General features: G+C 44.8%; 1 protein-coding gene across 1 annotated transcript in view; it reads right to left on the bottom strand.

Moving 5' to 3' along the window:
• CASQ2 (calsequestrin 2) overlaps window positions 1-21,545 on the bottom strand; it is a 68,896-nt gene that overhangs the window by 17,283 nt on the left and 30,068 nt on the right. Inside the window, exons 3-7 of the mRNA XM_004462940.5 lie at window positions 18,213-18,313; window positions 17,134-17,245; window positions 12,710-12,783; window positions 6,207-6,337; window positions 4,500-4,545 (exon numbers count right to left, since the gene is read on the bottom strand). Of these exons, the coding sequence (XP_004462997.2) occupies window positions 4,500-4,545; window positions 6,207-6,337; window positions 12,710-12,783; window positions 17,134-17,245; window positions 18,213-18,313 (464 nt within the window). The remainder of the gene's footprint in view (window positions 1-4,499; window positions 4,546-6,206; window positions 6,338-12,709; window positions 12,784-17,133; window positions 17,246-18,212; window positions 18,314-21,545) is intronic.

Below are 21,545 nucleotides of genomic sequence, written 5' to 3'. Positions count from 1 at the left end.
GTTCGTGACACAAACAGAAGGCGAGCCCGGGGTTTCGCTGTTTTACGTTTGCCATTTTCAGACAGAACATCCTGCTGAGTCCTCGTTAGGCTGCGTCTCCGTCCCCTGCCATCATGCTGGAATTGTGGTGTTAACTCGTGAAGGCTCCCTCTCTGTGTGCCCTTCTAGATCGCCCCTGGAAATAGGTTTTAGAATTAAGAATCCGTATTCGTTCTCGAAGACGCTGCTCATAACACTGCCCAGCCCGAGAGGGCCCCCAGTCAAGGGAAAGGGGCTCTGTCTTTGAGGATCTCAAAGATTCCGCACACACACCCTTCACTGAGCACGTGGTAAGAGGGAGGCCCTTGCGAGGTGCCAGGTGTGTCCACGTAACAAACTCACAGAGCAGAGGACCCACGGGTCGACCCACGGGTCAGCCCACGCGTCGGGGTGGGCGGGGGGAGGCTTATTCCCACGCAAGACTCAAGCGACTTACCGTAGGCCACGGAGCTAGTAAGTGACATAAATGGGATTCAGACCCATTCTGTCTTGCCCCAGAGCCCACATTCTTTCTTTTTTCACCAATAGCAGCATAACAGGCTCCACGAATCGGTTGTCACTCTGCAGGGTTTGCAGAAGATGTTGCAAACTCAGGTCAGTGGCTCTTATCTAAGTGGCAAGAGGCTGAGCAGGGGCCGATACATAACGCGACCAAGCACCAGATGCCTTAAAGAGCCGGAGAGTTGGGAGTTCTTGCTGGGGATTCCCCAGCATTTCAGACGTCTGTCTGTCACAGCCTTGAGTACCTAGACTGGCATTATTTCCTTTGAGACTGCCTATCAACTCAACCTGATCTTCTAGAACCGGACAGCAACCTTCATTTTTATAACCTAGGTGCTGAGCACAATTAATGTTTACTGACTTCAAGGAAAGACATATGGGAATTAAAACCTCACCTACTCGTTGAAGAAAATTAGATACTCTTAGAAATACCAAGAAGAAATGAAAGGTACCTATTACCCACCACTCAGATATAACCACTGTTCATATTTTAATTCCTTCCAGGCTCTGTGGAATGATTGCTCCTGATACAAAGCAAAGAGGGGCTGTGAAAACCAACAGGCTCCCAGAGTAAGAGGCCACGGAATGACCTGGGCTCGGCTGGGTGTGCCCTTTCCTGAAACGACTCTGCTGTTGCAACAGAGGGAGGATTCTTTGAGAAGGAATTGCCCACTCCCATCCCCTGTGGGTTTTGCCCAGGACTCTGGCTGACTGCTGGAAGGATGGGGAGTAGGTGGGAGGGTGGAGGCTCAAGGGGAAGGACAGCTGGCACTGGGCCTGCACTGCTGCCCCACCTTGACATTCTTTGAACATTCTATGAAAAAACGAAATAAGAAGCTATTCCATTTGCACACAGCAACTATGACCACACCTTGATTTCTCCAGTAATAATGCAATGAAACCTTTTCTATGGTTTGGTGCTTTTGAAAAAAACCTGCACAGTTGGAGAGAGAAAAAGGTAAATAAACTTCTGGCTGGCTTCCTTATCTTATTTAAATATTTTGCAATGTCTGCGAAGTGGGTGTGGAAGATAAAGATTCCTCAGTTCATTGACTGGTTACTTTCCCACCTGTGCTCAAAGGGCTGCCGCCCAGCAGCCCTTGGAGATGGTGGTCTTTGGAGCAGTGCCTGCTGGGGGGGCTTGGAGGGTGAGTAGGGATTACGGGGCTCCCCCACCGCCCTCCTGAGAGATTGATTTCTGCTGCTTTTTGAAGGATGTGAGGATGGCCCTGGAGATCCTGGATCACCCCCTCCTGGTGGCAGACTTGGATGAGGGGCCTAGCGTGGTTTAGGTAAAACATGGGGAAGTCAGGTTAGCATTCCAGCTGGGATGTTGGGAAGGAATAAACCATTCCAGTGGCCCTTTTCTCTCCTTGGTTAAATTCAGTACACAGCCCTTCTCCAATAAGAAACAAAAATGAATATATCATAATGTGGAAAATATGAGCCATCATGGTTATTTTATATGACAGCAAAAGGCTGTCACTTTTTCGTTAAGTGAAAAGTGCGGGTCAGTGAAGCCAGACAATGAACTTTCTTTTCAAGCATCTGCTCTCAAAGCAATTAGCAGTGCTGCTCTGAGATGATGGGGGGCGGTGGGGAGGCGGGCCATAGGCTCTCTAGCTACCAAATCTCTTCATCTTGGGTGTGATATTGCTGTGCCCATGAGGAAAATCCTAGGTGAATGAGTCCACGCTTTTGTATTCTATCCCTTCCAGGAGCCTAGATAACTGCATTTCTTTTCTCTTAGGGAGGAAAGGAAAAATAAAAAGCTCCAAGGATTAAGAAATTGCAGAGCAGCAATAATCACTTTCAATTGAAAACAGTACCCGTGTGTGGCAGGTTGAGTTGTGTACCCAAGGGAGGAAACGTGTCCTAAACCTCAGCCCATGTCCCGGTGGGTGTGAGCCCGTGTAAACAGGACCTCGGGAAGCTGCTGTTTTCATGCAGGTGTGAAAAGCTCCATCAGGATGGGTCTCAGTCCTAGCACCAGAGGACTTTGCAAAGGGAAGATGCAGGCAGGACCAGAAGGGGGAGAGTCAAGGGATTCAGACACTGGAAGAGGACAGAGAGGACGTGGCCACGGGACAGGAAAGCCAAGGACCCCAAGGCGCCTGCCAGCCAGAAGGCTGCTGACCCTGGGAGGACGGCAGCCTCCAGCCGCTGGAACGGAGACGTAACATCTCGTCACCCAGCCAGCCCATTGTGTGGTATTTGTCGGCAGCCAGAGACTAGGACACTGAGTCATGAAAGACAAAGGCCAAGGACCTGTTCCAGGTAAAGGAACACTCTAGAAACATACCCACCAAATGTAGCTGGGCCGTTCGGAATTGGATCCTGAGCCAGGAAAAAATTAAAAATAAAAAACCGTTCCCTTGCTATAGAAAAGGCGTTAGTGGGGCAACTGGAAAATACGAATAAGGTCTATAGATTAGACAGTAGAATTGTATCAGTGTTAATTTCCTGATTTTGATCAGTTTGCTGATTGCATTGTGGTTACGTAAGAAACAGGCCTTCTTTTTAGGTAATACTGACTTAGTGATAAAGAGGAATTATGTCTGCCAGTCTCTAACAAGTCAGAAAAAGTAGAGAAAGAGAAGGAGCATGATAAAGCAAAAGTGGTAAAATGTTAACAGTTGGGGAGTCTGGGTGGAGACATAGTAGAATTCTTCATACTATTTTCACAAGTCTGAAATTCTTTCCAAGTAAAAAAATTAAAAAGGAATATTATTTTTAAAGCACTGGAATGCTCTTTACTATTATTATGTTAAAGTATGATGACACAATTCTTTAAAGGTTAATTTTTAAAAATATTTAAATGTTAAGAAATTATGTTTCTATTGTGCTGGACGGTTCTTAAATAGTCCACTCTTTTAGACTGGGTTGTTTGCCCTTCAGTGCTTTGTGAAAGGTTTGCTTTACCTTCAGACATCCAAGTAACCAGTGTCAGGTTACTCCAGGGTTCTAGTCATCCATCACTTCAGACTCTGAATTAAAGAACTAACAAATAAATGCTTCTGTGTCAGTCTCCTTCCCTCCTCCTTTTGGGGAAGAGGTGCCTTTTGGAACATGGCCCACTCTAGAGAGACATACTGGAAAGAACATGAGATTTGATGCCAGGTGACCTGAATTTAAGTCGCAAGAATTAATGCTTATCAGCTCTGTGTCCTTAACCATATTGATTAACCACATCCATATGACCATTGGTTTCCCCATGTGTGAACAAGGATTAAAATAATAATAATTAATAATAATGCGTTGTACATTGCTTGCTAGAGCTGTTGAAAAGTCCAAAGAGAAGGACATATGAATTGCTTTGAAGAAGGCTCCACAGACTTTGGTTGTTACTGTTTATGGGATTTTGGGTAAATCTTGGAGGATTTATACAATAGTTCCCAATACTATTTGACCCACCTGACAAACTATTCTGTGACTCAGCTGTTTTTCAGGACCTTCACTCGACATTTATAAAAACAGCTATCCTTCATTAATTTAGTGTCTACCGTGTCCTAGGCACTCTACACCACTTGTTCTTGTTTTTAAAAGCCCCAGTTTTAGAAAGGAAACTAAACTCAGAAGGATGGTATGACCTGATGTAGGACATAAAGCTACTAGGCAAGGTGGCAGATGCTGGATTTGAATCCAAGTCCCTCTGACTTCATAGCCATCTACTACCTGGAGTGTCCAATGAACTGAAGGCAGTAGTCGCTTTGGGAAATGAACTCAGAGGTGGAGTCATTTTGCCTTACAGGTAATACCAAAGAGACTTAGGTTAGATCTATGGAGAAAAGGGTTCTAACTGAGTATGATGTTGCCCATGTTTCAAATACTCCACCATCCACACTTTCACCCCAGCAGAATAAGGCTTTAACTCAAGCTTCAGGATTTTGTCAATGGAGCACTCCTCTCACAGAATACACCCATCTTTACGAGGCAGAAAAAGTAAGAAACTTTCTTACCCATATTTCAAACATATCTTCTGGGCGCAGACGACGTAGAGTGGGTCTGGGGGAAAAAAAAAGGAGGTGCTTCCTTTAGTGGGCATCGCCAAGGCAGACTTCACAGCCCCAGCACAGGAACATGCAACGCAGACCTGGGTGCATTTGCAAGAGCAGAAAGAGCCCTGGAAACCTGCTTTGCCCTCAAGAGGATGGCGCTGCTCCATTCTGTGGTGTCGTTCAAGTTTGGGCCGACAACCACTCGGGCCTCTGGACTTCCTCTTCGCAGCCCTTTCATAGATCCTTTTAGTCCAAGGATTATAAAGTGTACTATAAACAATGGGTCAGAGGGCACAAAATTAGCTCATCCCCAGGGTGAAGAATCCATTTCCCCTACAGCCTGGTACCACTGCTGATTGCCCAGAGCAAGGCCGGAATGAAGAGACCAGAGAGAGAAGCAGGAAGCCTTGGTGATCCCAGCCCAGAACTGCATGGTCATCCATCAAAAGCCCTTTGGGGATGTTTGACAAAGCAGGTAGGATCTATATTTGGCTCATCATTTCATTTCTTTCTGAATGTTGGTAAATCATGCTTGACATTCAGAAGACTAAAGAATTGACATTTGTCAGAAGACTAAAGCTCATCATGCAAAGAATTGACATTTGTTCCTCCAGCCCCTACAGGGGCTAGGACTGTCCTAGTGATGGGACCTTGTGCTCTAGGTTCAATGACCAAAGGTATGAATGTGCATGGGAGGGTGGATGGATAGGGTAGTGAATCCACCGCCGTGTTGCATGTTCCAATATCATCCCTCCCTCTAGAACAGGAGTTGGCAAACCACAGCCCATGGGCCAAATCTGGCCAGCCCCTCCTATTTTTGTTACTGTGAGACAGTCACACCCATTTGTTTATCTGCTGTCTATGGCTGCTTCATGCCATCTGGTCCATGATGCCTGAAATATTTACTATATGGCCCTTTACAGTAATGTTTGCTCATCTATGCTAAAGCTATTCTAAGTGGTATCAAACTTTCCCAGAAGTTCTAGGACTAAAATGCTAATGCTTGGATAAATTACTTAATTTCTCTGACCCCAATTACTTATTCTGTAAAACTGGGATAATAATAATTAGCCCATAATTCTGAGGATTAGATAAAATACCTTCCAGAAAGCATGGTACTTGGCGTATAGGAGGCCGTCACTAAATGGTTATCGCTATTATTGCAGACTTTTGCTTTTATCCCTCTGACTTTGAGCCAAGGGCCAGTGGACAGTCTTTACTGTAGCAGAAGGGCTCAGCTTCAAGATTTTATTGCACATGGAAGACACTCAGGCTCTCTCTCCCACCCAGCATATCAACTTGCCTCCTGGGCACTGCCCTGTGGGTCCAGCAGGCACCCACCCTCCACAGCCCTCTACTAGAATGGGGAGTCAAGGGAAGCTAGCAGGAGTGGATCCAAGGTTTGTGAGCTCCAGCCTTCACCTAGTGGAGTCAACGGTTGTGAGGAGGTGTTCTAACCATGCCTGCAAGCATAGACCCATATTCAGAAAAGGTAGCAATCACCCTGCCATTTACCAATGACCAGCAAAGCCATGTTACTGAGTCTGGTCCTGCTGGGGTACTAACTAGAGTAACTCAGTCCTTGAATCTGTTCTGTCAGGACTCAGAGGCTCTTCTCCACTCTCCAGGCCCAGGACCACCCCAGCCCCTGCATGCCATCTTGGACACCTTTGATGTTCCTTCACAAACTCCACAAGCTCCTCTTCTGTGTAAGGTTTGTCTGGGATTGCAATGGGCTCGTCCATGAATGGCTCATAGAAATCAACTTCATTCATCTTCAAGGACAGTTTCTTTGCAACCTGTAAAAAATACAAAGAAGATACTGATTTTCTTGAATGCTAGTTTAGAGTACCAACGGGTTGCCTACCTGTATGTTTTCTGACAAAGCCATGAGAATATATGTGTGGTTTTAACTTAAATGTTGGAAGTGCTAGGAACGCATCACCTGAGGCCTGGGCTGGATCAATCCCCTTTTGTGATCAAAGAGGGCAGATGGGGAGAAAAAGGCTTATCTGGCAAAGAAGGCCAAGCATATACAGAGAGTGGTCCGAATGGAACCTGGAAAATTTAATTCTCCTATCACCATCATTCCATTGTATTTGCCAGGGCTGAAGGTGGAAGCAGAGGTCAACGGAGCATGCTCAGTATCCTGGGATGTGTGGATTTGATCCAACCAATTTTTATTGAAGAGGAAAGTGATAGAAACAGTTTAAAGCACACAGGTACTCAAAATCAGTGGTAAAACCATTCATCTGTCCTTGATCAGCTCACAGATCCTAATTGTTTTTGAGGCTGAAATCTCCCCGTACTGGGCTTGCCTGGTGGTTTTTCAGCCCTGGGAACTGCCCGGTTTGCAGCTGATCAACACTGGGTCCTAGTCATAGGTGACCAGCAGTCCCAATTTGCCAAGAACAGAGGAATTTCCCAGGTCAAAGAACTTGCAGTGTTAAAACCAGGAAGGTCTCGGACAACCCAGGATCAGTTGGTCAATCTATACCAAATAAAAGGCCTGAGGAAGCACCCACAGCTTCAAGACTTTTCCTCTCTTGACTAACGGGGCCATACTGTCCCGTCAGGGCAGAATTGTTGCTGTGTTTGCCTGCAGAGCCGCTGGACTCAGGACCTCTCTTTGTGGAATGATCTGAGAGGCTTGGAATGTGCAAAGCTCTATAAAAAACCAAAAGCCATTCTTCTCTAGAGCAGAGCTGTGGTCCAAGAAAGCACAGGGATGAACAGTGGTTCCCTTGAAACTCAAGAGGAGTTGCCTAGGAGCTGACGCCCTGCAGTGGCAACCAGTGGTGCAGTGACCCAGGATGGCCGTGACTAATTGGGAAGGGGGGGCACGGCGTGCTGCATAAGCAGTTACAAAAGGAGGCCCATCCGAGGGAACTCTGACGTCTCTCCAGTTTCTTTCCTAAAGTGCTATCAATTCCAGGTCATGGTACCTCAAAAGACAACATTTCTTACAGGACTTTAGGGAAAGAGACTCCAGCACCCAACTCCGAGCTAAGGAAAAGAGGCCCCGGTAAGAGCTATCGTTAGGAAAAAAGGGACTTTAGTGTCATATTGACTTCGTTTTGCGGGACAAGGAGGTGTGTTTTTCTTCCTTCTGACTTTTGCCTCTCTTCTATTGCAGGGAGGGGGTGTGGGTAGGAGTGCCGGGGGTGGGGGAGGGGAGACCCATGCAAACATGATCCGGGTTTACTTACATTTCTTTGCAAAGCTGGGCCTAGGGCAGAGTGGGCTTGAAAACTGACATTGGATTCTGTTTTTTTGCATTCCCTTACTACATATTCTAGGAACCAGGAAACTGCTGGTATGAGACGGGAGGAGGGTGACTGGGTAAACTGAAACAGCAATAATAGCAAAGCAAGGAGTTGTATATAATGCTCAGGCACAAGGGCAAAGTGTTTCAGGTGCATTACTTAATGGAATGTAGTTAATTAATTAAACCCTCCCTTTGATTACATGAGGTAAGAGCTACTACTATACTTATTTTACGAATGATTAACCTGAGGCACAATTTGGGTAGGTAATTTGTCAAGATCGTGTGCTTAGAAGGAGTAGAGTTAGAACTGAAACCCAGGCAGTGGAGCATTCTAACATACCAGTTTCCTCGGATTCCAGCTTCCCTCTCATTAGAAAATTACCTTCTCCTTGACACTGTAAAGAAATGAATATCTGTCCTTGTAAATGTTACACTGGCACTGCACCATGTTTCTCTTGTAACGTGTCATGATCTCATCAATGCATCCCCATCACAGCCTGCGATAATTAAGTCTTCCTGAGGGTGGGAATGAGCTCATCAGGGCCACACAGCAAGGAAAGCTGTGGACCCGTGCGTGTGAGCCGGGGGCGTGCGGGCGATGGCCGGCTCTGCTCCCTGAATACCAGAATGTGGGTCCTCAGGGTTAAGGACATGATTATAAAATTTGATCACATGTTCTTGAGTTTAAGTCTTGGGGACAGTTTTCCAAAGGCCTCTTCCCTACATCCCAGCATTATCATTTCTGATTGCCCCCATCTTGTATCCTTTCTTTCATTCTTAATTGAGTCGTGCATGGTAGGAAGTTAATGACTGAAGGAGATTTGATTGATTGAGCCATTTATTTATTCCCTTATTCCACAAATATTTAGTGGGTTCTACTGCATCCAAGGCACTGTTCTACGAGCAGAGCTGACTCCTGGATGTTACAATTATGTTAGAATGGATTCTATTAAAAGCCGAGTAGGTCCTTAAAAATGAGTTCTTCCATCTTCTTTTATTTCTCAAGTTGGGATAGGTTTTGGCATAGACAAGAAAACCACGAAGCCTATTTCTCTGACATTTGCACATGTAGGGCTTTGGAGAAACATGCTTTCCCCTACCAAGTTAGCAAGCCATTTCAGTTGTTGCAAATGAAACCCATTCGAAGTGAAGTTATGCCAGCTCAACATCTATCTTCTCCTACAACTTTGGTTTGATAGTCATGGCTTCCTTTGGCCCCAGTGTGGTTCAAAAGAGAACATTATTTTGCTTCTCACTGTTTACTCAGACAGAAAGGAATGGGCCAGGGGAGGTGATGTGTGATAAGTAGGGACAACACGAGTCGGGCTGTAGGGTACAGAAGCATGGACACCGTCCTGGGCCCTCTGACCCTCTCTTGCTCCAGTTGCTTCTTCAGGGCAGCAGTGCCCATGTATGGCTTGATTTAGGATTAGGATCAGTAGATCAGTGAGGTCCCAGTCCTGGGTGCCCCCAAAAATTGCTTGGAGAACTTTTAGAAAATGCAGATTCCTGGGCCCCGTCACAACCCTAAAATTTCCAGCTTTCGAGGGGTGGGGCCCAGTGCTCCATAGTTTAAAAAACTCCCTGGGGACACCAATACAGATGATTGTTAGACTCCGATTCCTAAAACTTCAACAGTAGTTCTGACATCTTATTCTCTTTATAGTTCTCCAACTTGTATGAAAGAGTTAACTGGTTTGTTTACTAACCTTTCTGCCTCTCCCATTCCTCCCTGCCCCTCCCTCTCCCCTCCTTCCCAACCACAAAACTCTAACTTCTAGAAGGACAGGAATCTGTTTTCCTCAGTGTTTATACCTGGCAGCTAGAGGACTGCCTGGTACACAAAAGGTACTCATTAAATATTTGTTGGGTGAATGAATACATAGATGAAAGAAGCCTTCAGTTGAATGTCCTAATTTTAACATGTAGAAAATAGGACTCATCTCCCCATCTTATTTTCCTCCAGAGATTCTTTTTCCTAGGTTCCCTGATGTGTGTAGCAGCTTCACAGCCTCTGCTGTTTTGGAAGTGAGATGTGCAATCTTAAGTTATTTTGGAGTCTTCTCTGTTTCTTCTCTCTTTCCTTTCATCAATGCCAGGTCCTCTCACCAGCTCATCCTCTGTCGTTTGTTTTTTTTTTAAACTTCGTAACTGCAGCCAGTACGTCCTTGGACCTTGCCACATCTGGTTTCAATCCTCTAAGCACCTCCCCCTCCTCAGAGTCCCTCTGCGATTCCCTAGAAGGTGTCTCAGCCACCTCCTGCCTTCCATTACTTGCTCCCCTCTTCTGCTCTAGCACCCCCTGCTGGATGCTCTGCTGTCTGGCCCCCACCAGCCCTCCTAGGGCACTACACCTCTGCCCTCCCCGTCAATGCAAGATCTTAAGTGCCAAAATGGTACCGAGTCCTCTCTGTGCAACAGCGCCTCCCTCTGTGTTCCCCATAGAGGTAGAGAGAGTGTGTCTGTCTCTTTTAAAATGTTTTGAAATCTCACAAGGCTACGTGAACAGTGGCACGTATGACTCAGTGCCTTACAGAGTTTTTAATGAAGCCGCCTTTTGAATTTTTAATTATAGCCTGACCTCACCTTCCTCATGGGCCACACGATGAAGCCAAACGGTTGGGTCAGGAGACTCTCCTAAAAACAGACACTACCCTGAGCTCAGAGTTGACCCACCCCTCTGAAAACTAGAGCTTTGGTGCTTGGCCGAGCTTGTTAGCTTACTAGTCTCTTCCCTTCAGAGGAGTTCATAGCCAGAAACGACCTCGCCCACTCTTGGCCTATCACGACTGAACGTCAGTGATGGTCTCGGTGGAGGTTTCCATACCTCCCCTTCTCTATTGATGTTCTATCCCAACCTCCCGTCCTCCCTGCTGAGATACCGGCGTTCTTATTAACAATGCTGATAGTAGCTAGCTAACATTTACTGAGCGCTTCCTTTGTGCCAAACGCAAGGCTAAGCATTTTACATGGATTGTTTCTCTCTCTGGAGTATAGTAGAAGAGAGCTTTAGAGTCAGACTGACCTAGGATTAACTCAAGTTTCCCCACCCGTTAACTGTGGGACCATGAGCAGGTCACTTAATCTCTTGGTGCTTTCAGTTTTATCCTCTGTAGAATGAGAATGCTAATCCCTCTCTTACAGAGGAGTACAGAAGAAAAAGGAGAAATTTTTAGCACAGAAGGAAAATTCTTAGCACAGAGCCTGGTGCATGATAAGTACTTAATAAACGATTGCTGTTCGTTTTGGTATTCTTGCTGTAGATCTCTTTCGATTCTGCTCCAACCACTTAGAGTAAACTTTCTTCAACACTACTTAGTTTCCAGACCTCTCTTCTGGATTATGGGCTTGAGAACAGGGTCCATACCCATGAGTTGAACATGAGCTCCTTTCGTTGTGCCCTTTCCCTGCTATGGCAACTGGAGGTTTCCTTTTGTTTTTCACAGAATACTTAAATTCTTCTTAGTATAAAGGCCCTTGAGCACTGCTTACCAACTGCTGACTCCTCAGTAAGCCACTGTCTGATTAACCTTTACTTGGCTTTGATTAAGAATTTAGTTGGAAGGAAGTGGACTTGGCCCAGTGGTTAGGGCATCCGTCTACCAGTTCAAACCCCGGGCCTCCTTGACCCATGTGGAGCTGGCCCACGTGTAGTGCTCCCTGTGTAGGGGAGCCCCACGCGCAAGGAGTGTGCCCTGTAAGGAGAGCCGCTCAGCGTGAAAGAAAGTGCAGCCTGCCCAGGAATGGCACCTCACATACGGAGAGCTGACACAACAAGATGACACAATGAAAAGAAACACAGATTCCTGTGCCACTGACAACAACAGAAGTGGACAAAGAAGACGCAGCAAATAGACACAGAGAACAGACAACCGGGGTGGCGGGGGAAGGGGAGAAAAATAAATAAATCTTAAAAAAAAAAAAAGAACTTAGTTGGTCCTAGATTTAGTAGTTCCAGAAAATATGGTGACTTGGGGCTCTCAGTGTGTGTGTGTGTGTGTGTGTGTCTTTGTGTGTGCGTGCGCGCGCGTGTGTGAGTACCCTGACTCTCAAGGGTGGAAACAGGGTCTCCTACTAAATGGTGTGGAATGGAGAAAAGGACCCGAATTTGGGGCCCAGATTGTCCCAAGTTGGGATCTCAGCTCTACCATTAATTTACAGGAGACTTTGGCTCTTACTTAACCTCTCTGTTTTCTCATCTGGGAAATGGGGATTCTTATCTTTCATGGTTATTTATAAAATTAGAGATAATATATTTACAACATTTCAAATTGTGCCAATATCTAGAAACTACTCCATGAACCATAAGCTTGTTAATAGTAACAGGAGCAAGAGTAGGCCCCAAATAAATTACCCACTGATGCCAAGTCCCCCCAGTCTGCTGAATTTTGGCCTGTAAATCACTTGCCACAACCAGAAAATAAAAAGTGATGGAATTATCAAAGAGTACATCAAGGACATCTCCTGAAGAGGTGGGTAACTTTTTGAGGCACCCTGGGTAAGGCGGTAGATGCCCTCCTCATACCTTCACCCACCTAAACCCAGGAGAGGGTGAAGCTTTAATCCCAGAGAGGAGGAGGGCGACTCCTAAGGGAAAGGAAGCAAGAGCTCAGCGGCTGGGCACACGGGGCTCACACGTTCATAGAGTCTGAGAAGATAGGGTGGGCCAGGAGTTTTCACTGGATATGTTTAGAAATATCCTTACATTGTCTGAATTCATCATCTCTATCCTCATATCTCATTAAATAGCGATTTTATTGCCTTATTTCTAAAGCACCTGGGGAGAAAGGTAAAACAGCTGGTTAATATTGCTAAAAGAAAAGAGAAAGTGGTGGGAAGTTCTCCAAAATTTAATTCTTCATGCTTATTAAAGTACTTAAATTGGGTTTTCATCAGTACTTACCCCTTTGTCAAAGGTGGCAAAAAATTTGATGTAAGGCTGGAAATGTTCAGCTGCCTCTTCAAAAGCCTTGTAATCTAAGAGGGAAAAGATGAAAGGGGGAGACATTTTCAAGATGTGCACTCCAGAAACTCCTCTTTATAAATAATGTACAGAGAGTGGGGAGCCAATTAATCCTGGCTGCATAATTACTTAATAGATATTATTTAGATAGATAATTATTTAGTAGTATTTAAACTCAGTTTTCCTCAAGGAGTCTGAATTGACTGGCATTCAGTTACCCAAGAGAAGAACTCTTTACCACACTTTTTGGAAAGTGGTAGATAGAAAAGAGAAAATGAAGAAAACAGAGAGAGAAAGGAGAAAAGGGAGCAAAACAAGAGAGGGCAAAGGTAAGAAAAAGAAATAGAAAATTCCAAAGAAAAAGCCCTTCACTCAAATTCATGCTAGTTAGAGTTGTGCCCCATAGAGATACATAAATGAGCCCTTAGTAAGTAGAAAATTCACCTCAGTTTGTAAAGTAATCTCAGGAGTACTTGTGTTGGTGAATTCTAGTTTTAATTTTCCTCTTTTTGTGTAAGTTAATTAAGCCTAAGCTTGACTCTGGTCCCAGGCTGGAGCCCAAATTGGCCACGGTAGGTATGAGAGCACGTGCATGTGGCAATGCTGTGCCTTGCTACACCTAGACAGGCACTTGGTAAAGCTGTTCATGTGTAAGCCTTTGATGTAAAGGTAATGGTGATAGCGATGATTGAAACGGGAAAGGCTTTGTTGTTCTGAATAAATTCCATCATCCTCAGTCAATGATCCTATCACTCATTTTTTAACAAGGTTTGGATTTTTTCCCCCCATTTTATAAAATCCCATATCTTTCATCACCATAGGTCCAAGCTTTTGCTGGAATTCTGGTAACATGCAAACTTTTCTAATATTCTGTCCAAAAACACTTCAAGAATACTGCTCACCCAAGGGATCCCAAGATGAGTAAGACAAGGATACTGATCTCAAAAGGATTACAGCACAATGTGATACTATAGAAGTGATAAGTGCAGCACACACAGGTGAGAGAGGGGCTAAAGGACTAACAAGAAGCCTGGACATACTGATACACACCCACACAAACTCATCCTTATAAAAATAACTAGGTAGTCAGAAAAGATAGCATATAGCCCAATGGTTGGGGTAGAGAATGGAAAAGAAGGGAAAGAGATGGTGCTTGGTGGGAGAATTTGGAGACAAACTAGAGAGAAGGTGGGAAGAGTAAAGGAAGTGGAATGATTAAAGCATTACCTAAGCCTTCCCTGCCCGAAGCAACAGTGGCTTATTCAGAGGCTCCTGTTCCCACCTTCCCTGTCCACGTTCCTGGTGAATCTCTGCCCGTTTTCAAGAACTCTTACCCTGATGGAAAGAATAGCTTAGCCCTACGTCAAGAGCCTCCCCTCTACTCTTGGGAAGCCAGTCTGTATCCCTATTAGGATGAAGAAGGGTGGAATCAGGTGGTTGCCCTGTAGCCTCACCCAAACTGCAGCTTGTCTTCTGCTCCGTTTGAACTCAGTGATCTCCAAATTGTTTCATCCCCCATGTCCTGTTGGACGCTGACCAGCTCCTCCCTGGCCCTTCCCAGTCTGACCCCAGCTATCTTTCTGGAATAGACCCTTGAACTATCCCAACTTCTAGCCCACTAGACTTATCCTCTCTCTTCTCCATCTCTCCAGGTTTTTCACACTGGATAACTCTTAGCTCCAGATACCCTCAGTGTGGCATTCTTAATCATTAGCTCAGTTCCCCCAAGAAGTTCTTTGCCATGCTCTCTCCACAGTTGCGTCCACAGCTATCTGCTTAATCTGGATATGTGCCTTCATGCCCAACTTCCTTGGAAGATGCAAAAGTTTAACAGGATTTTAAATCCATCAAATTATCATAAGAAATATCAACCTTACATTTGCCAAAGTAAAGAATGGTAATAGCTGTAAGATTGAAAGAAGGCTCACAGTCTTGAAGGACAATTTAGAGACCGAATTATCTGAATTCTGTTCAAACTCCAGAAAAGCATGCTCATCAATGAAGGAAAACACGAGGTATGCTGGCATGAAATTTGTCACCATCTAGATATGCACGTAAAGTCTGTCAATCAAGACTTGTATATTGCCATTAAACATCTAATATCAAAAATATGCATTCTTGGATATAAGCATAAGATTCTTGTTACAAAATCTAAAATTATTTTGTTTGGAAGTTTTTACAATTCAATATTTTATGTTTTTCCTATTATTTTGTATTTTCTTATTATATAGCAATATATGTGCCTGTGTATTATTATATAATAAATAAATTTTTAAAATATATTTTTCTTAGCCCAAATTGCTTCCCATTTACCACCACATACTGTACAACCATGATCATATTTTATGTGTGCCTTGATCTGGGAAAGTTTGTGAGGTCTCAAAAGTATAGCACAGTGGTTAACTGTATGAACTCTAAAGTCAGATTCCTGGAATTTAAATCTGGCTCCACCATTAACTGTGTGATAGTGGGTGAACTATTTAAAATAGTTTCTGTTCCTTTATTTCCTCATCATTAAAATGATAATAATAATATCAGTAAGTACCTCACAGACTTGTGAATATTAAATTAAGGCACCTACATAGGGCTCTGAGCATTGGTTATAGCATATGATATATGTTAATTAAATGGAAAATATTATTATTAGTTTAGGGTAGGGAGAAAAGGAACTAAAAAGGGTGTTCTAATCCTAATCTTGGCTTTGTCTTCTTTCTTATCTGTCATCTTGAGTTTAATGAAGGGGAAGTGTGGGAAACCCTAAGGATGGAAAAGAAGGGAAAAAATTGAGAGGTGGGGACTGAAAAGGAAAAAAAGCAAATGACAGGGGAGGCACTCCAGATTCATTAGCACTTACATAGTAATGTTCAAATTGAAATAAAGTCACCTAAAGTAGAACTGAGGCAAAACTCCTTGTCTAGCTCCACGCCCCCCCCCCAACATACCTATTTTAAGCGCTGTGAATGGAGGTCTTGATGAAGCAAATGAAAAGATGGTCAAGTTGGGGCACGAGAGAGAGCGAACTGGTGGATTATTGTTGATGAGTCAACTAAGGTTGCTAGTTGGCAGATGGGGTAAAGAAACAGCTTTGCAAATAATTTCAAAATATTTTGGAGTTTCTAGAAATAGTCATAAGCAGCCCATATTTGCTCTTCCCACATGTCCTCATGCTACCAGATTCTCTTTCATATTTACGCCCTCCCCTTCTAACGCTTTCCTCTCTCAACCAGCAAAAGACTTACTCATTGGACCCGTGCTGCCAAAGCAGTTTTTAAAAATGTGCCCAAGTCATTACCCTTCTGGTCCCTTCTCCTTGCTCTTCCTGACTCCACCCACTAACCCCTCAGCCCTAATAGGGGCTCTTGTGATGCTATGATAGGTTCCTGTGCACACACAAGACCTGGCCACAAAGATTCCAATGGGAATATGCCACAGGGCGTGACTGGGCAGGCAGCCTCCGGGGTCAGCTGTGGGCTTGGCCAGCAATTTTCCATATTGTGCTGCAGCTGCTGAGCCCAAAATTTCCTCTAAATGCTTTCCAAGTAACTTAGAATCTCTCCAGCTGGGGACAATAGAAGCTGCCAATGTGAGGGATACAACTTTTGTTTGCCCCATTTTAGGGGAGAATTTCACTGGGAGGCGGGCAGATGGGAAAAGTGGAGAGAGAGCCTTTCTCTTTACTGTAAAACACTCATCCCATTTTAAGGTCACTTACATGGTGCAACCTTTTTTTTTTTTTTAAGATTTATTTTATTTATTTCTCTCCCCTCCCCCCACCCCACCCCAGTTGTCTGTTCTCTGTGTCTATTTGCTGCATCTTCTTTGTCCACTTCTGTTGTTGTCAGCGGCATGGGAATCTGTGTTTCTTTTTTGTTGCATCATCTTGTTGTGTCAGCCCTCCATGTGTGGCACCATTCCTGGGGAGGCTGCACTTTCTTTCGCACTGGGCAGCTCTCCTTAAGGGGTGCACTCCTTGCGCGTGGGGGTCCCCTACACGGGGGACACCCCTGCGTGGCACGGCACTCCTTGTGCGCATCAGCACTGCACATGGGCCAGCTGCACACGGGTCAAGGAGGCCCGGGGTTTGAACCGCGGACCTCCCATGTGGTAGACGGACACCCTAACCACTGGGCCAAGTCCGCCGCCTACATGGTGCAACCTTAATGTTCGTTTCACCCAACTCCCCCACCCCAATCTGGCTTGCATAATTTCAGCATGTGTTTCATTGCACAGGGTGCAGGGAAGATTCCCTCCATTCTCTCCAACCCAGGATATGGTGATCACCCATCCTTTTTAGGGATATCATAGTATATCTCATTGGGAATGTAGCCTTTAGACTCACAGGCAGGGCTTGACCAACAACTTACATTCTGAGTCCTCACTCTTGAAATAACCAATGAGCTTGATCTCGTCCTCAATGCGTTCAAAGGCTTGGACTTCCAATTTGCTATTGATGATCTCCACTGGGTCTTCAATGAGCTGAAATGCCACACACACACAAACACACACACAAATACATTCAAATAAGAGGACTATCCCTTCACCAGTAGGGAAACCAGGATTTGGAGTTAAGTCATAGTGGATTTCGTGGTTGGTGCCTCCGCCTCCATCCCTCCCTTCCCCCAGTGGGCGGTAGCAGTGTCTTTTCAGGAACTGGCCTTAAATCAAGGATCCAGCTGATTGGTCTGGGAATAATCCTATTCTTCTTGCCAGCTTCTAATTCAGGAACAGGCATGTGACCCAATTCTGGCCAATAAAACTTCAGGCTAGATTTGCTGAAAGGTTTCAGAAAATTCATCATTGCTCTTCATTACTCTTAAGAAAGCATTGGGAAGCCTGGGTTTTATTTCCTCCCACTGGATATGATGTATGAGCTGCTGCTTACGGCCATTTTGCAATGGATGTTCAACAAGAGGTCCATTTGTACAGGGATCTCTGTTCATAAGCATTAAACTTCACAGTATTATTGAAAGTAGGAGTTTATCCATGGATAAATTATTTTATAGTGTTGTTTTTCTGTCTGAGCCTATGGATCTGAGGGTGAGAGTCAATGTACTATTGGAGGACATTTTAGTCCTACCTCTTCATTATTCTGCCCTGAGAATGACTCAGGGTAACTCAGCTAATGGTTACTCCTCTCCCTACTTATTTTCAGGTGCTTATCTACCTCTCATGCTTCCCAGTTCCTCTTTGGCAGCTCTGGAACAAAGCCAAGGGAATTTGCCAGTAGTAAAATAGTTTCTAAGGTAATTTAAGAACCAGCTTCCCAGTAGAAGTAAGTAATCCTGTGATGCAGGCACGCTTCTGCTTTTATGTGAAGCCTGAGAAATCTGTCTTAGACTGGGTAAGGTTCTCCAGCATCTGTATTCTTAGTTTGGGGTTTTACCTCCCCCCTGTATTGGAGCCCAAATAACTCCATTCTGGGACACTGTGCATATGTGCTTACATCCAAGAGAAACTCCACCAAGACGTCGGCTGCAAACTCGCCATCAAACTCAATTGTGCGATCACCCTTCAGAACATACAGGCTTCCTTCTTCATCAAAACCTGGAAGAAAGAATGACGGTCATCTGATGTAGGAAGTGTCATCGTGCTCACCAAAGTCTGGCCTAGAGTTCCCATGTGACAGTGGGGTCAGGATCATTGAACTAGCATTAACCCAGGACTAGTTTCCTCAAAATAACACCTCTTCGGCACTCCCAGAGTGTGACTTGAATTTGAAATAGTCAAGAAACAAATAAGGGAAGCAGACTTGGCTCAGTGGTTAGGGCTTCCGTCTGCCACATGGGAGATCTGCAGTTCAAACCCAGGGCCTCCTTGACCTGTGTGGAGCTGGCCCATGCGCAGTGCTGATGCGTGCAAGGAGTGCCCTGCCACGCAGGGGTGTCCTGGTGTAGGGGAGCCCCACATGCAAGAAGTGCGCCCCGTAAGGAGAGCCGCCCAGTGCGAAAAAAGTGCAGCCTGCCCAAGAATGGCACCGCACACAAGGAGAGCTGACACAACAAGATGACGCAACAAAAAAGAAACACAGATTCCCGTGCCGCTGACAACAACAGAAGCGGACAAAGAAGAACATGCAGCAAAATAGACACAGAGAACAGACAACCAGGGTGGAAGGGGAGAGGAAAAAAAAAAAAAATTCCACCTGAAGTTTAATTTTAAAAATATATATTCTCCATACTACTACTGCTTTAATTTTCCAAAACACTGCTGACAGCATGCCATTCTCCTTATTAAAAGTTGTAATGATTCCACTGCCCACCTGGCACTTTGGCCTGGCATTTAAGTCCCTCCACAATCTAGGGCGAACCTTATCTCTTGTATGCTCCCTTGGGTAGACCAGCACTTCTTTGAGAACTGCTCTCTTAATCTCTTGTGTCATTCCCTTTGTTTCTTGTCCACATGCTCATATGAAGGATGAGCAAAGGAAATGTCACAAAGCATGGTTCTCTGCACTTATGTTCTCCTGTTTCCAAAACCTGGAGTGACACCTCTCTTCCCCTCCCACCATGGTCAGCTCCTTCAGGTGTCAGCTTAGGACTCATTTTTCCTAAGAAGGCTACTCTGAGCCCACTGGGCTCTTGTCTTTATTGGTTCCCCCTCAGCCCCATTTATGGGTGTTCACTATCACCGTACGCTCTCTGAGGGTAGGATCACTGCCTTCTTGGTTTTCCAGTGCCTTGCACAGAGCCTAGACACATTGGGTCATTCCATATACGCTTGTGGATGGAACGAACAATTTGCTCTTCTGTTCAAGCTGAACTCTACGTGTCTTCTTTTCCCAGTTAGCTGGTAAATGCTGCAAGGGCAGATTCTGAATCATCTCCTTTTCTACCTTCTACCAACCTTGGTGTAACCTTTGGTTTAACAAATGCTTGCTGGAAAACTGCATGCCCCCCATCAGGAATGTTAAATAACTAAGGCCCACATTTAGTCCAATTGCATGGCACCCTTAATTCCTTACATGGATTGTTTTCAAATTCTGTATTTAGCTGCAGATTGCTTTCTCCAAATGAACGCTTAGGCAGAACTTTCAGGGAAAGGGAGAATGGGCTAGCGTCTGCCGTGCCCCTGGGCACATCTGAGGAGCCCCTGACCCACTGATGAGCATCATTTGTAAGTCAAAACGAGCAACATCGGCGGCAGACTTGGCCCAGTCGTTAGGGCGTCCGTCTGCCACATGGGAGGTCCACAGTTCAAACCCTGGGTCTTCTTAACCCATGTGGAGCTGACCCATGCGCAGTGCTGATGCACGCAAGGAGTGCCCTGCCACACAGGGGTGTCCTCTGCGTAGGGGAGCCCCACGCACAAGGAGTGTGCCCCGTAAGGAGAGCTGCCCAGTGCAAAAGAAAGTGCAGCCTGCCCAGGAATGGTGCCGCCAACACAGAGAGCTGACACAACAAGATGACGCAGCAAAAAGAAACACGATTCCCATGCTGCTGACAACAACAGAAGTGGACGAAGAAGACGTAGCAAATAGACACAGAGAACAGACAACTGGGGTGGGAGGGGGGCGGGGAGAGAGAGAAATAAATAAATAAATCTTAAGAAACAAAACAAAACAAAAAAACGAGCAACGTGTCAGGAATCCTTGAAGTCAGGATGGCAATTCTCAAAAAGTACCAGAGAGAACATCAGCCTGTGTCCTGCTGTTTGATTTTGTTCTCAGTAAAACCAGTTAGGAAGCTATTGAAACCATTCAGGCAGAACCTGAGGGAGGTCAAACTAATGCAAACGGCAAAGGTGATGAAGATGAAGCGTAAGGTTCACAAAGCCCAACTACTGTCCCGTAAATCTGAGGATCAGAAATACAGAAAGAACCTGTCTCAGTCTTCCAGGCTGAGCCTGGAAAAAGTTGCATTGATATGTAGTCCCATCGCATCCTCTGCTGGGAAAATACCCACTGGCCCATTCCTATGGGTGCTTGCCTCAGCTTGTCCTCCCTAAACTCTTAGGTCACTTTAGATCACTGGAACACTACTGGTTTCTTCTAACAAAATTTACTAGAAATTCTCCAAGTTTCAATTTCTCATTAAGGTGATGGGAAAAGAGAAGTCTAAGGAATCAGTAGGCTACTGGGGGAGGAGGCAGAGCTCATTAAATTACTTAGAACTCTAGGGAAAGAATTTAGCAGACTTTACTCCCCTGCTCCAGGGGAAAAAACATTCCTTAATTTATCTCCAGGGAAAGAGATACTCATACTAACTCAAGGAATTATTTGTAATAATTCATTATAATTATTATAGTTATGAGTTCTTCCTTGTGTCTCACCTAGACATTTTCTCTCATAATTTAAAATTTTTAAAAACACGTCTGGTCCTCTTGGAAATAAAATAGAAAACAGTTGTCTGTAATTCTCTAGGATAATGAACTTTTATGTACCTGAAGGTATTTATTGAACCACCACTAATGGTATTTTTTTTTCAGTGCTTACTATTCCAAATCCAATTAACCTTTCTTCAAAGGTCTTGTTTTATAACCTCCTGCTATTTTTTAATAGCCATTCTTCACTGGCCATGCAGAAAAAGCCCAATGAGCAGAACCTGTGTGTGGGTGTTTAAAAATCAGAGGAATTGCATATATTTCCTCTCTTTGGTATTATAGGTGTAAGAACATTATCGTGCACTTGCACTTAGGCATGACATATTGACACGGGAGATTACAACTTCCCCTGCGCAGTCACTTAACCGTGCCTTACCTAAACCCTTCCTGTCATCATTGATAGTGCCCATCTGGGGGTTAGCCTTAAATTTAGAAACTTCTGGGATCCCAGAGTCAC

Source organism: Dasypus novemcinctus, chromosome 9 (assembly GCF_030445035.2).
Source record: "Dasypus novemcinctus isolate mDasNov1 chromosome 9, mDasNov1.1.hap2, whole genome shotgun sequence".
Lineage (NCBI taxonomy): Eukaryota > Metazoa > Chordata > Mammalia > Cingulata > Dasypodidae > Dasypus > Dasypus novemcinctus.
This window is presented reverse-complemented; position numbering and strand designations above follow the sequence as displayed.